The 12,195-nt window shown below is 37.4% G+C and overlaps 1 protein-coding gene across 2 annotated transcripts; it reads left to right on the top strand.

Annotated features, from left to right (window-relative positions):
* Nucleotides 1–374: 374 nt before the first annotated feature.
* Kera (keratocan) lies at nucleotides 375–9,707 on the top strand. 2 transcript variants are annotated; one of them, XM_050135541.1, is made up of 3 exons: nucleotides 375–683; nucleotides 2,313–3,209; nucleotides 7,296–9,707. In XM_050135541.1, the coding sequence occupies exons 2-3, from the start codon at nucleotides 2,321–2,323 to the stop codon at nucleotides 7,460–7,462; spliced, it is 1,056 nt and encodes a 351-aa protein (XP_049991498.1). In that variant the 5' UTR covers nucleotides 375–683; nucleotides 2,313–2,320; the 3' UTR covers nucleotides 7,463–9,707. The 2 variants fall into 2 exon arrangements, with proteins under 2 accessions (XP_049991498.1, XP_049991497.1); XM_050135540.1 differs by lacking the exon at nucleotides 375–683 and adding an exon at nucleotides 690–900.
* Nucleotides 9,708–12,195: the final 2,488 nt, after the last annotated feature.

Here is a 12,195-nt window from a genome sequence, read left to right on the forward strand (position 1 = left end):
CAGATTGCCTTATAAGTCATTGAATGTAAAACATATGTTACAATATAGTAATAAAAGCCACCCCATTTTAATAATTACTTAAAGTTATTATTAAGGAGTAGGGAGATGAGAGAAAATATAATTGATTCTGCGAAACAAAGGTGATTACTCTATTTAGTACATAAATCAACTATAGTTACTCAAAAGAGAATTTTAACGTTTTGTAATCTGTCTCTTAATAAAAACATTCCAGCATCTGTTTTATATCATGAATGAATAAAATATGTCCACATGAGCAGAATACATTGACCTTTACTTTTTGTGTTTAATTGTTTTAAAAGGTCGTTAAGAAAAAGAAATGTTTCAGAATCTCTTTTTGTTTTAGTTACAACCGAAATTCTCCCCAGTTGCTGGTTGGAGGACCAGACCTATACATCAGTGCATTTTAACGTCCCAGGAACTGTGAAGGAAGAGGGAAATTTGCCTTGAATATTAAAAACCATGCTTGAAATGAAAGGAAAATTCTCCTGCGGTGAACTTCATAGGTGACAAGGTGCTGCAATTGTTGGAGGGGTTGGAATTGGAGCCAACAGCGCATCTATCTTACAGAAGACTAAAAACCCGACAGCAAAGATTGGGTCAATCCATTCCTGTGAGGGGCAGTGACCAATAGAAAAGGAAGGAGAAGATCCAAGAAAGCTGAGGTAAGCTGTCCTGAGCCCTGTCAGAGTGGAAACAATACATCAAGAGGTCTTCATGGTGGCCAGTCACCATACATTTCATTTTTTTCTGATTGGAGGTTTAACAGCATAAAGTCAAAGCAAAAAGTTTTCTCTCTTTTATCACCCCCTCCCCCATCAACTTCTTTTACCTAGCGTCAGACCAGCCACGGGACTCGACCAATTATTCCTGGAAAGCAAGGTAAACTCTTTTGTACTTTTTACAACTTTTGGTTTGGATATTCAGAGTTCTCATTCAAAAGACGCAGTGTTATATTTTCAATAACTAATTGCAAGTCTCCACTCTGAAAAGAAAAATGAGCTTGTCTCTGTTGGAAGCAGTCCAGAGAAGAATTCTGCATTCAGAGGCAGTCTGACAGCTTGCAGAAGCGATTCTGAACTAATGGGACGGATGAAAAACCAGCATTCCATTAATGAGGGATTTTATTTTATGTCCCTTGGAATCGGTAAAATGCATTCTTGCTTATCATTGGTTGATTTAGCTAAATGCACATTGAGGAAACTGTAAATTTTATGTATGTATATGTAACACATGTTATAAGCTAACATTTAAAATAGGTACTATGCATCTATTTTTCCTCTGACAGTAGTTCTTTTTGAATATTATATTTGGTGCTATTCAATGGATGAAAGTTTATTTCTTCTTAAAAGAAATATCATACATCAGAAACTATCAACTATATATTTGGTAAATCTGTACTGGATATACAAATATAAGGGAATTTTTGACTTATGTTCTAAATAGTTTTTGTTCTTATCCTAATTAATTATACCATAGGTAAATAAATATATGTCAAAATTATATAACTGACATGTTAGCTCTATATAATCTGTTATATATGGTCATGAGCATATATATCCATTTGTACAAAAAATAAAGACAGTCTATGTAAGTGAGATTATATAGTTATGTGAGAAATTAATAATTCTGCTTCCTGGCTGAACATCTTGATTTGATCCTGCACCTAAAGTTACACAAGCTCTTTTCCTAAAGTAAAGCTTACCTGAAAAATTCAGCAACAGAACCAGAGATGAATCACAAACTTTACTTCAGGTCCTAGAACCATCCTTCGCCATAAACTTCTAAATTGACCTTTGATCTCTATATTTCTTTGGTCTTAGGGCCAAAGAGCCTGGGAAATCACCTCCAGATGTTATTCTCATTTATGGGTTAAAAATAAAAGCACATACATATGCACACCTCTTAGGAACAGCGCGCAGGCATCTCTTCATTTATTAGAACACATTTTGTTCTCTTATACGCAACTACTGGTTCCAGTAAAGTTTCTCAAGTTAATAGCTTGAAATGGAAAAGCACTTAGAGTCACTAAACTTTGCTTTCCATTTCTCAGCTTTCACTATGACTCAGTTAAACCCAGATAGCTTTAGGACTTTGAATCTGTCTCAGTGTCTGTAAAGTCCTTTGCCTGTGCTTGGTTCTCAATAAATGTGTATTAATAGCTATGCATGGATTAGAAGTTAATATTCTATTCTCAGCTTAAGCTTGAAGAAACAATGCTTTCTAGGTTGATTTTTTTTGCCAGTATTTAAAGGTCAATGAACGATCTAACATTTACATTTCTTACTTTGCAGGTACTAGAATGGCAATCTCAACCTGTTTGATGATCTGGGTGTTCCTCATAGCAGAGACTGTGTGGACACAGAGAGTGAGGCAGGCCTATGAGGTACAGGACCCAGAAGACTGGGATGTGCATGATGACTTCTATTGTCCTAGGGAATGTTTCTGTCCCCCGAGTTTCCCTACAGCCTTATACTGTGAGAACAGAGGTCTCACAGAAATCCCCATTATTCCTTCAAGGATCTGGTACCTCTACCTGGAAAACAACCAGATAGAAACCATACCTGAGAAACCATTTGAGAATGCCACCCAGTTAAGATGGATCAATTTAAATAAGAACAAAATAACCAACTATGGGATTGAGAAGGGGGCCCTGAGCCAGCTAAAGAAGCTTCTTTTCCTGTTTCTGGAAGACAACGAGCTGGAGGAGGTACCTTCTCCGTTGCCAAGAAGTTTGGAACAATTACAGTTAGCTAGAAACAAGGTATCCAGAATCCCTCAGGGGACCTTCAGTAACCTGGAAAACCTGACCCTTCTTGACCTGCAGCATAACAAACTTATAGATAACGCCTTTCAAAGAGATACCTTCAAGGGGCTTAAGAACCTCATGCAGCTTAACATGGCCAAGAATGCCCTGAGGAACATGCCGCCGAGATTACCAGCCAACACCATGCAACTGTTTCTGGATAACAACTCCATTGAAGCAATACCTGAAAATTATTTCAATGTGATTCCTAAAGTGGCCTTCCTGAGACTCAACCACAACAAACTATCTGATGCCGGCCTCCCATCCAGAGGTTTCGACGTGTCGTCCATTCTAGATCTTCAACTGTCTCACAATCAGCTCACAAACTTTCCCCGAATTAGTGCAAACCTGCAGCACCTTCACCTCGATCACAACAAAATTAAAAGTAAGTAGCCATGAGGATATGCCTCTGCCCAAAATGCGCACCATGATGTTCAGTCTCTATCCCTTGTAAGCATAGCAATTGGGTCTTTACCCCCACCAACACACAACTCATGGGCTTTTAGAACTGACAAGTTATTTTCAATTTTCATTGCACAATTTTGGCGATCCAGCCAAATAAATGAAAATTCCCATATCTTCAGGTTCAGGATTGAAAACTGAATCTTAGTCATTTACACAGAACTTTTACCTATGGGAGAAAGGAAACACCTCTGTTTTCTTTGCTGAGGAGAGATTCTGGTATTTCTCCCTCTGTGGATAGACATCACTTACACCTTAACACGTCTCTCAGGGTGGCATTGAACACCAACCAGATCAACTTCCTGTCCCAGTGTATGAGTACCAGGAATATAGGATTGTGCCACCATGCCTGGCAATCTATGGGGTAAATTTGTTGAAGAAACTATGTAAAGCACAATTTCATAAGTGATATATAGGACAGGATATAAGGGATTACAGAAGGCTTGATGCCTGAACCTCCCTAAGTGTCATCATGACCACAAAGTCCAACCTAGAGTGGATTTCAGAGTGTGTTTTGCAGTTTCCCCACACCCACCCAAGAGTTTCTGAGTCACTAGGTCTTGGGTAGGACTTCTGACTCTCAACAAGTTCCCAGATTCTGGTCCTGATGCTGTGGGGAAACACACATAGATAACATTACTACGGATGCTCAAGATTTTAGAGACTTGAAATGGTAGCAAGTGCCCTGGGAACTGGTAATCATTAGGTCTTAGTGACATATCCACAGTGAGGAAAATACTATTCTTTCTTGAAAACGGCTTTGGATATGGAGTGGAGAGTGAATAAGGGTGAAGTCTTTCAAAGCAAAGATGCTATTGAGGGATGAAATGGTTACGAAAAGTAAATGTTTGCAAACATTTGAGATGAACTCCACCTGTTCATAGTTATGTCAGGCTGTTTCGGGTGGGGAAACTAAGCAATTTTACATTCCAGGCTTGGGTACTGGTACACAGCCTAAGATTCATCTTCAATTCCAACCCAAGTATTTTGGGAGGATAACCAGGGGGAGATTCTTTTGGGAAAGTTGTTCTTTAAAAATGCAGTCTTGAAGTGAGAGTTGATGAAAATGGGTTGTAAAAAGCAAACCAGCTGAGTGCCGTGGGTTTATTATCATTCACTAATGATTCATTAAGTGTAGGATCACATGACCATTCCATTACAGGATTGCAACATCTTCCTGCTGGGCACTGGTTCGACATCACAGATTTCTGTTTTCATTATTGTCACCATGTACTCGAGCCTAAAATTCTGGATCTGAATGGCATGCCGCCGCTCCAGTAGTTACTTTTTCCCCTTTGGTGAGGAAATGTACCATTTAATACTCCAGTCAGAAGAAAGAGAAACAACGTAGAAAAACTGTTAGATGGTTCTGTCTAGTTGAGCCAAACATCATTATGCCTAAGGAGGACACTGGGTTTTTTTTTTCCTATTGAGAGGTAAGCTCCTATTGTAGATAAGGGGCATTTCTTATCTACAATAAAACCCCACAGATAAATGAGTGGGGAGTTAATTTCAGGTGGTTAAACCAACACAGACTTTTGTATGTGAGTTGCAGATGCTGGGAACTTGAGCTAAAGTCTTCAGCAGTGAGAAGCCAGCACTGGGAAGAAGGTTGAGAAGTAAATCATTGTGTACTCTCCTGAAATTTCGCAGAGGGTTTCCAAAGGCTGCGAAATTCATTCCAATATTTCAATCAGGCTTATATATTAGCCTGTGTCAGACTCAACTGAGTTTGTGAATAATTGAAGGGATTCCCCCACCCCAGACATTTATGACCTGAGGCTTCTGAAGTGGAGCCTAACAGTTCAGGTCTGAAATCGTATCGTTGTTTCTTGATCACGGTTGGAGAAACTTGAGATCTACCAATAGCCTTGTGTGATGTTGGGAAGTTCAAGGAGGAAACTCAAGCACAGGTGGGTGAGAGCAGCTGTCCAAAGACACAGAGTAACTGCACAGCCCAAATCAGGGAGAGGCTTCAGTCTTTCACCTTGAACAAAATGAAGCCATCTCTGCTCATTTCACACACTGAACCTAGTTTTGTTGACCATAATAGCAAATATAGAAATGGACTCCCTTTGTTGAGAATCATGGGAAGAGGTGTCTATCAATCACATTGTGAAATAACAGTTGTTAATGTATTCATTTCTTGCCACATATTCTAGCTGTTAGAAATTGTTTGCAAGAAAGAGAACTTTCATATGAAGAGTCCATTGAGATTTCCAGTGGGCTTTCCTTTTGTGACCTTGGGAAAACATGCATTTTCTCTGAACATGATAGAGGCTTGAAGTTTAGCATAAAATATGCATATACTCCCATAAATTACTTCTCTACATTCTCTGAGAAAAATCCTACATTATAGAAAATGATTAAATTTAGAACTCCTGCTTCTTTCTCATATTCAAATTATTTGGGTATACTAGATAAGATATATGGGAGAGATAAGGATATTAAATAAGGCACTGAATGAAACACAGTAACCCTGGTGGGCAAGAATCCCAAGTTAAAGAAATGATGCTGTCTGAGCCAACTTTTTATACAATAGAAAGGTAGAAAGTGTAGTCATATTTTCTGGTAAAGTCTGTATGAGGATAAAGTAATTGTGTATGCACAAAATAAATATAACCACAAATCTGATTTACATATGTGAGTCACTGTTTATATCAAGTTAATTCACAAGATAATGTAATGTTTGAACAAAATAGCCATGATCCAAGCATAAAATCTCTTAAAATTCTATTGTCAATTTGTTTGCACCATTAGGAAATAGGGCAGAGATGTCCCCCAAGTTAGGTGGGTATAGTGGAAAAAGTGCTCTTGTTCATTTTTGGACAGAAGCAGAACACATGGAATCGTGCTTGAGATCATCTGATCCAAGCTTCTCTGAGTTTTGGGTAAGTAACAGCCCTTCACTCTAGAGAACACTCTCAGTGTGGCTGTGGGTGCCATGAGCAAGGCAGGTGCTCATTCTCCCATTAATAGTAGATGGCAAGGTTGATGTGATAGTTCCTGGCCTCAATCCTCTGTAACTAAACTGTTAGCAAATGCCTTCTCTCCAACTAAGTATATCTATGTGGAGGGATCCATGACTTTAAGTATTATATTAGAATTATGATAAATATGTTATATAATACCATATATTATTTGGAATATTTTAAGGTAACATCACAGCATTTCATCCTTTCAAGAACTCTTCCAGCCATCAGTCAACACACCTACCTTTGTACCAGGTCTACCTGCTGTCTCTGCCTTTAATCCTTTGAATACGTTTCTCAGTTTTGCATAGTAAGGCAATTTTGTCCTTCTTCATCTCACCTGTAAACTTAGAAAATAACTGAGATATCTTACTTACCTTGGATCTATCACTGTGTACATCAATATTTCCCATTATAAGGGGCCATTTGTTTGTTCCCAAATGCTCATCCCCAAAGTAATCACTCAGAATCTGTATCATTTGTAATACTGTTTGGTCAATAGGTTAAGTGTATTGCTAGCTAGCTATTACATCTAGAATTAACCCGTTTTCATTATTTTATATTTTACCATGAGGCTTTTGGCCTACTGGAAAAGTTCCACAGTAGGCACCTTACTCGTATCTTTTTCCTCTGGCAGGTACATGGCATCTCTTTACTCTGCCTTCTTTCTCCCAGCATTCAAATTAGTTTTCCCCACCTACCTCTACTCTACCCTATCACGGACCAAGACAGCTTCTTTATTCAGTAACCAATAAAAGCAAAACATATGCAGAAGGACTTCCTATAGCAATTTCCTTTGTAATATTCCATACTAAAATACAACAGGGCATAGAGTGAGAATACTGTACCTGTTATGTCAAACTTTTTCCAGGATTATTCTTATGAAACCTTATTGGACAATGGTTTGTATATCTATAGCTTTCATTACTTAAGGTCATTTGGTCCCTTACGGCCACTGCATTATTTTTTTTTTTATCTTGACCCTCAGACTTTCTGGTGCTTCAATTTAATCATTCACGCTATCTTTCCCTCCACAGATGTGAACATGTCAGTAATATGTCCCACCACACTGCGTGCAGAACAGGATGCCTTCATTCATGGACCCCAACTGAGCTACCTGCGCTTGGACGGAAATGAAATCAAGCCACCAATCCCAATGGACTTAGTGACATGCTTCAAGCTGCTTCAGGCCTTCATTATCTAAACAGCCGCCAAACCCACACTGGATTAAGAGTAGATGAGTGTGGAATGAAATTTGGTTGTTTCTCTTAGGTTTAGGTCATAAGCCACACTTACAATTGTCTTAACCACTATTGGCATCTGTGTAGCTTACCGTTTCCATTGGGAGATGCTTTGGTCAGTGGCATCCAGGTGCCACTTGTATTCACTTGCTTTTCTCTGATTAACTAAACAGACACAGAGTTGAGGTAACTTCTCAACTCAAAGCTATTCTCATCTCTTTGCAGCTACTAATATCAAGTAAACTTTTTAATTGTTAAATATTCGAAATGATTTACTTGTCTATGACCAAGTTTATGTGTGATAGTAGTGTATATCTCCTATAAGCACAGCAATGAGACAGCAGTAGGAAGTTCTGAAAAAAATGAAAAACTAAATATGCGTTTGTGATAATTATCATGAACCTACTAGTCCAATGTCTCCAAATAGAAATATCTGGCCATTAGAGCTAAACAACAGAGAAAGCAGAAAGAGAGAGAGAGAGAGAGAGAGAGACAGAGAGAGAGAGAGAGAGAGAGAGAGAGAGAGAGAGAGAGAGAGATCTTCTAGTTACTTAGATTAAAGATGAAGTGTCAGACATTTGGGGTTAACTATAATTTGTTATATATATGTCTTTCTTAGATCTAATACTCTATTCCCCAGGAACTGAAGCCCTAAATTTTACAGTTATCATAACACAATTCTCATAACATAATTCTCATAACACAATTCTCATAGATACATAGTGTCTTAACAATGGAAATTCACACAAATTGCAAATTATTTAGTTCTTACTTTGCCCATGATTTTTTTTGGATTTTCTAAATAAAAATATCGAATGTTTTCTAACAAAATGGAAATGTGATATTTGCTTCAAGGACACTATTACTCACAACTTACATTGGAACAGAGAAAGTATAATACTTATAAATATTCAAAATACCATGATTTGAAAACATATTTTAGGATATTTGAATGGGTAAAATTTGTAAGGAATCAAATTCCATGTAAAGGAAGGTTTTCTAATATAACCATATCCTATTTTCTGCCATTTCTGTTACTAGCATTCACAGTAGTCTGAATGTTTTAAATGGAATATTCCAAAACCGAAGACATTATGAGTTTTAAGTTTTGCACCTTTCTGAGAATGGTAGGTTTTCACTGTTCTGATGCACCACAGTAAGGAAGTGAGCCATCCTTTCTCCAGTGAATCCATGCTGTAAACCCTACCCAGCCTTTAGTCACACAATAGCCATTTGAATTAAGAGACCTGCTGTCACAATATCATGACGTTCTTATCCAAATACCCTCTATGTGTGCACCACAAGGCTTGCATCCTTCACCTCACTTCATCTCATGCTGTAGACAGTGATGTCATCCCCAGTCTTTGCTACAGGAAGGGTGCCGTATAATAATTTGAGAAAGGAATGATATCAAATCACGTATTCCTGTAGACTGCTATTATTATACACATGCTCTCTCTCTGCATTAGTTGTTAGTGTGAATCTCTTTCTGTGCTTAACTTACAAATTCAACTGTTCTACAGGTACGTATGTAATGAAAGAAGACCGCATACTTATGGTTTAGGGCTCTCCATGGTTTTAGCCATCCACTATGGTCTCCAAATGCATATTTCACAGATAACAGGTGAATACCTAGATACGTAGATTTGCCCAACAGTTTATCTTGAAGCAATTACTATTGTTTAAAAAGAGACTGGGTGAGAAAAGATACAAAAACATGGCTAATCTGAGGTCTCATTGTGAAATATTCCTGCCAAACATTTGTAACTTTTTCCCTCCCTCTCCCTCATTACTCTTCTTTCCTCCCCCTCCCTTTCTCTCCCTGACCCCCACTCTATCTTCTCTTTCCACCCTCAGTATCTCTATCTTTATTCCCATACCTTTCTTCCAGCCTGCCTTTCTTGTGTTATCTTCCTGTATTTATTTCAAACATTTATTTGGCAGCTTGTGTGTGTGTCTGTGTGTCTTTGTGTCTGTAGGCACCCACAATCCAGACTGTGTTAAACCGGCAAGATCAAATTTTGTTCTGTTTTTACCATAGTGCATGGCATGCAGATTAGGTAATATCACAAAATCATGAAAGATTTTACTTGTAACAAATGTTTGCATTCTCCAATAAGTAATTAGTCACACTAATTTGATGAAGAATTTTCTAAAGAGATAATGGATAAGGAAACATATACAGAATAAAAAGTACTTAATAACTTACTTTATTTTCTTTATTTCCTTATTTTCTGGGAGAAAAGAATATTTCACATATAAAGACTGTGATCTTTGTACGAATTTAGGAATTACAGAAGACATTTAATATGTGAAGGATTATGTTCTTCAGGGGTAGTATCATGTAGTTGTGAAGACTATCAAGCATAAAGCTAAAATTTCCTAGTTCACATCTCAACTTTGCCATTTACTCTTGGTCAGAATTTTCAAATTCTCTGTTCTTCAGTTTCTTTTCACCTGTCAAATGGCGACAAGAAATAACACCCTCTTATAATGAGGATCTAAGGGAGTGTAAACAATGGAAGAATCTAGAAACTATCAGGACCTGGCAAATGCTGTATGATTTATCTGAACTATTGTGTGACATTTGAGGGAACCTACGATTGCATGTGAAGAAATCAGCTAGGATTTTACTCCCTTATACTTGTTAAATAAACAAAACAAACATGATTTAGAATATAGGAGTCTGGGAGTAGTGTTAGATAGAGCATCATACAGATTTGAGAACACGTGGAGGCATAATTGGCAGAAGTTGGTGATGGTTTTACAGAGGGAACTTAGAGGAAGGCAGATGTTAACATCTTTGTCTCAAATAATATGGTTCATGACAATACATTTACCCCCCAGAGAGATATATGCAGAGATCATTTCTTTTCAGGCAGCTTGAAATTGCTTTTATCCTATGCAACAGTTAAATCTAAGAAGAGATCTGCAAGGGAGATGGTGTTGACATTTTCTAGAGTTTTAAAAATATATCTGATGATTTTGGAATAACTCTGCATTGAAATATTTATAGAGTGCAGTTGGTTAGGGGCAGATGCTGGTGATACAGACATCATTCCAAGGACTGACCAAGGGAAGGTTGAGTAATCTCTATGTCAGCAATTTCTAAATATATGTCAAAGTTTTATAGTGGCCTCATTTCTGATGTCAATACATGTGACCACCAAGAGAAAAAAATTACCGAGCATTAATTTGGAAAATCAAGCTAAAACATTTTGAAACTAAAGGTCTTAATGAATGCTTATTTATTTTTTAATTTAAAACACAAAATAAAGCGTATTGCTGCATTCTATGCTTTCCCCGTGTAAGTAGCATGGACTTAGCACAATACACAAGGAGGAAAGGCACCAACAGACAGCAGCAGTAAGAAAGACACAATAATAGAATGGCAATGAATGTTAAAATTATTATGTTAAATAATATATGTGTCTAGGAGAGGTATGTTGTAATCCCAGCCTTTGAAACATCAAATCAGGAGAATACGAAGTTCAATACTTTAATCACAGCCACTAAGATTGTCTATTTAGAAAGAACAAAGTTTTTTTTTTTTTTTTTTTTTTTTTTTTTTTTTTTTTTTAACTAAGACAACTCTGAGGGATTTAGAAGATATGTCAGTAACCAGACTCAAAGACCAACTGTGGGAACAAAGTTTATCCTAGGGTACTCACCTACAAGTGTCAGAGACTAGAGACAGATATCAGTATGGATATTACTGTCAAATATGGATATCTGATTAACATATAAACATATGAGGAGACATTTTAGATTCAAAAGCTCTAAGAGCTACTGTGTCTGGGGATAGAAAGCTTATCGAACTATGAACACGTTTTAATTTTCTGAAGTTAAAAATACCACAGAGATTCTGCAACTCCCAAACTAATGCAAAGGAATGATAAAATCAGAGTATTTGTGGAGCCAAGAGGGAGCACGGAGCAGAAAGCTTAGCAATGCATCAGAAGCTTTTTAGGAGAAGCATGGGACATTGTGATTATAAACTGCTCTGGTGAAAATGATGACATTTCTAATTAGCCAGTGCTATTTACCATAGCCCCGATATTTGTCAAGTTCCTGTCGGATTCTAGGCACTGGACTCTCATCTATGAAACAGGGAGCAGTATCGTCTATCTTTCCGATCGAGAGAACAGATGTTGATTTTTTTTTTTTTGCCTGATGTGTCGAAAGCACCCAATAAAGAGTAAGTCAGAATTTTATTATGTGCTGGCACTCAGATGTGAAATTTTAAGGATTTTCCTTTCCAAATAAGAGCACTGTACAAAGTCAGAATGGGGGAGAGAAAGGGGTTCAAACTGATTGAAATTAAAGGTTTGAAATTTTGATGAAGGGAAGATTGAAGGGCGATTACAGCTGTGGAGCTGGAGGACAATGAGGTTGTGTTGGATCATGAAAGCAATTCATTTAGCAGAGAACAGACCGAGGGCTCTGTGGAATTAAATACAGGTTGATGGAGATTGTGGTACATACACGCCAGAAGAAAAGCTATTTGAGCCTTAGATACTATAATTTGCAAAGTTTTAAATGGCCCAAGGCTAAGAAATGAAAAGGAGATCAGAGAAAATAAAATTCTAGAGGTTAGAAGAGCAAGCAAGCAAACTGTGCATAAGAATCTGATACAAGTTCTCACAGAAAAATCAGGATAAAATGATGATTTTTTTAAAAATAACACTAATAGCTT

Source organism: Alexandromys fortis, unplaced genomic scaffold (genome assembly GCF_014885135.2).
Source record: "Alexandromys fortis isolate MF-2015 unplaced genomic scaffold, M_Fortis_MF-2015_v1.1 scaffold_24, whole genome shotgun sequence".
Lineage (NCBI taxonomy): Eukaryota > Metazoa > Chordata > Mammalia > Rodentia > Cricetidae > Alexandromys > Alexandromys fortis.

What these genes read in the sequence shown, in the direction of transcription:
- Kera (XM_050135541.1), top strand. Translation starts at nt 2,321, where the DNA reads ATGGCAATCTCAACCTGTTTGATGATCTGGGTGTTCCTCATAGCAGAG. An exon ending in CGATCACAACAAAATTAAAA is followed by an intron (nt 3,210 to 7,295) that starts GTAAGTAGCCAT and finishes TTCCCTCCACAG; the next exon opens with ATGTGAACATGTCAGTAATA.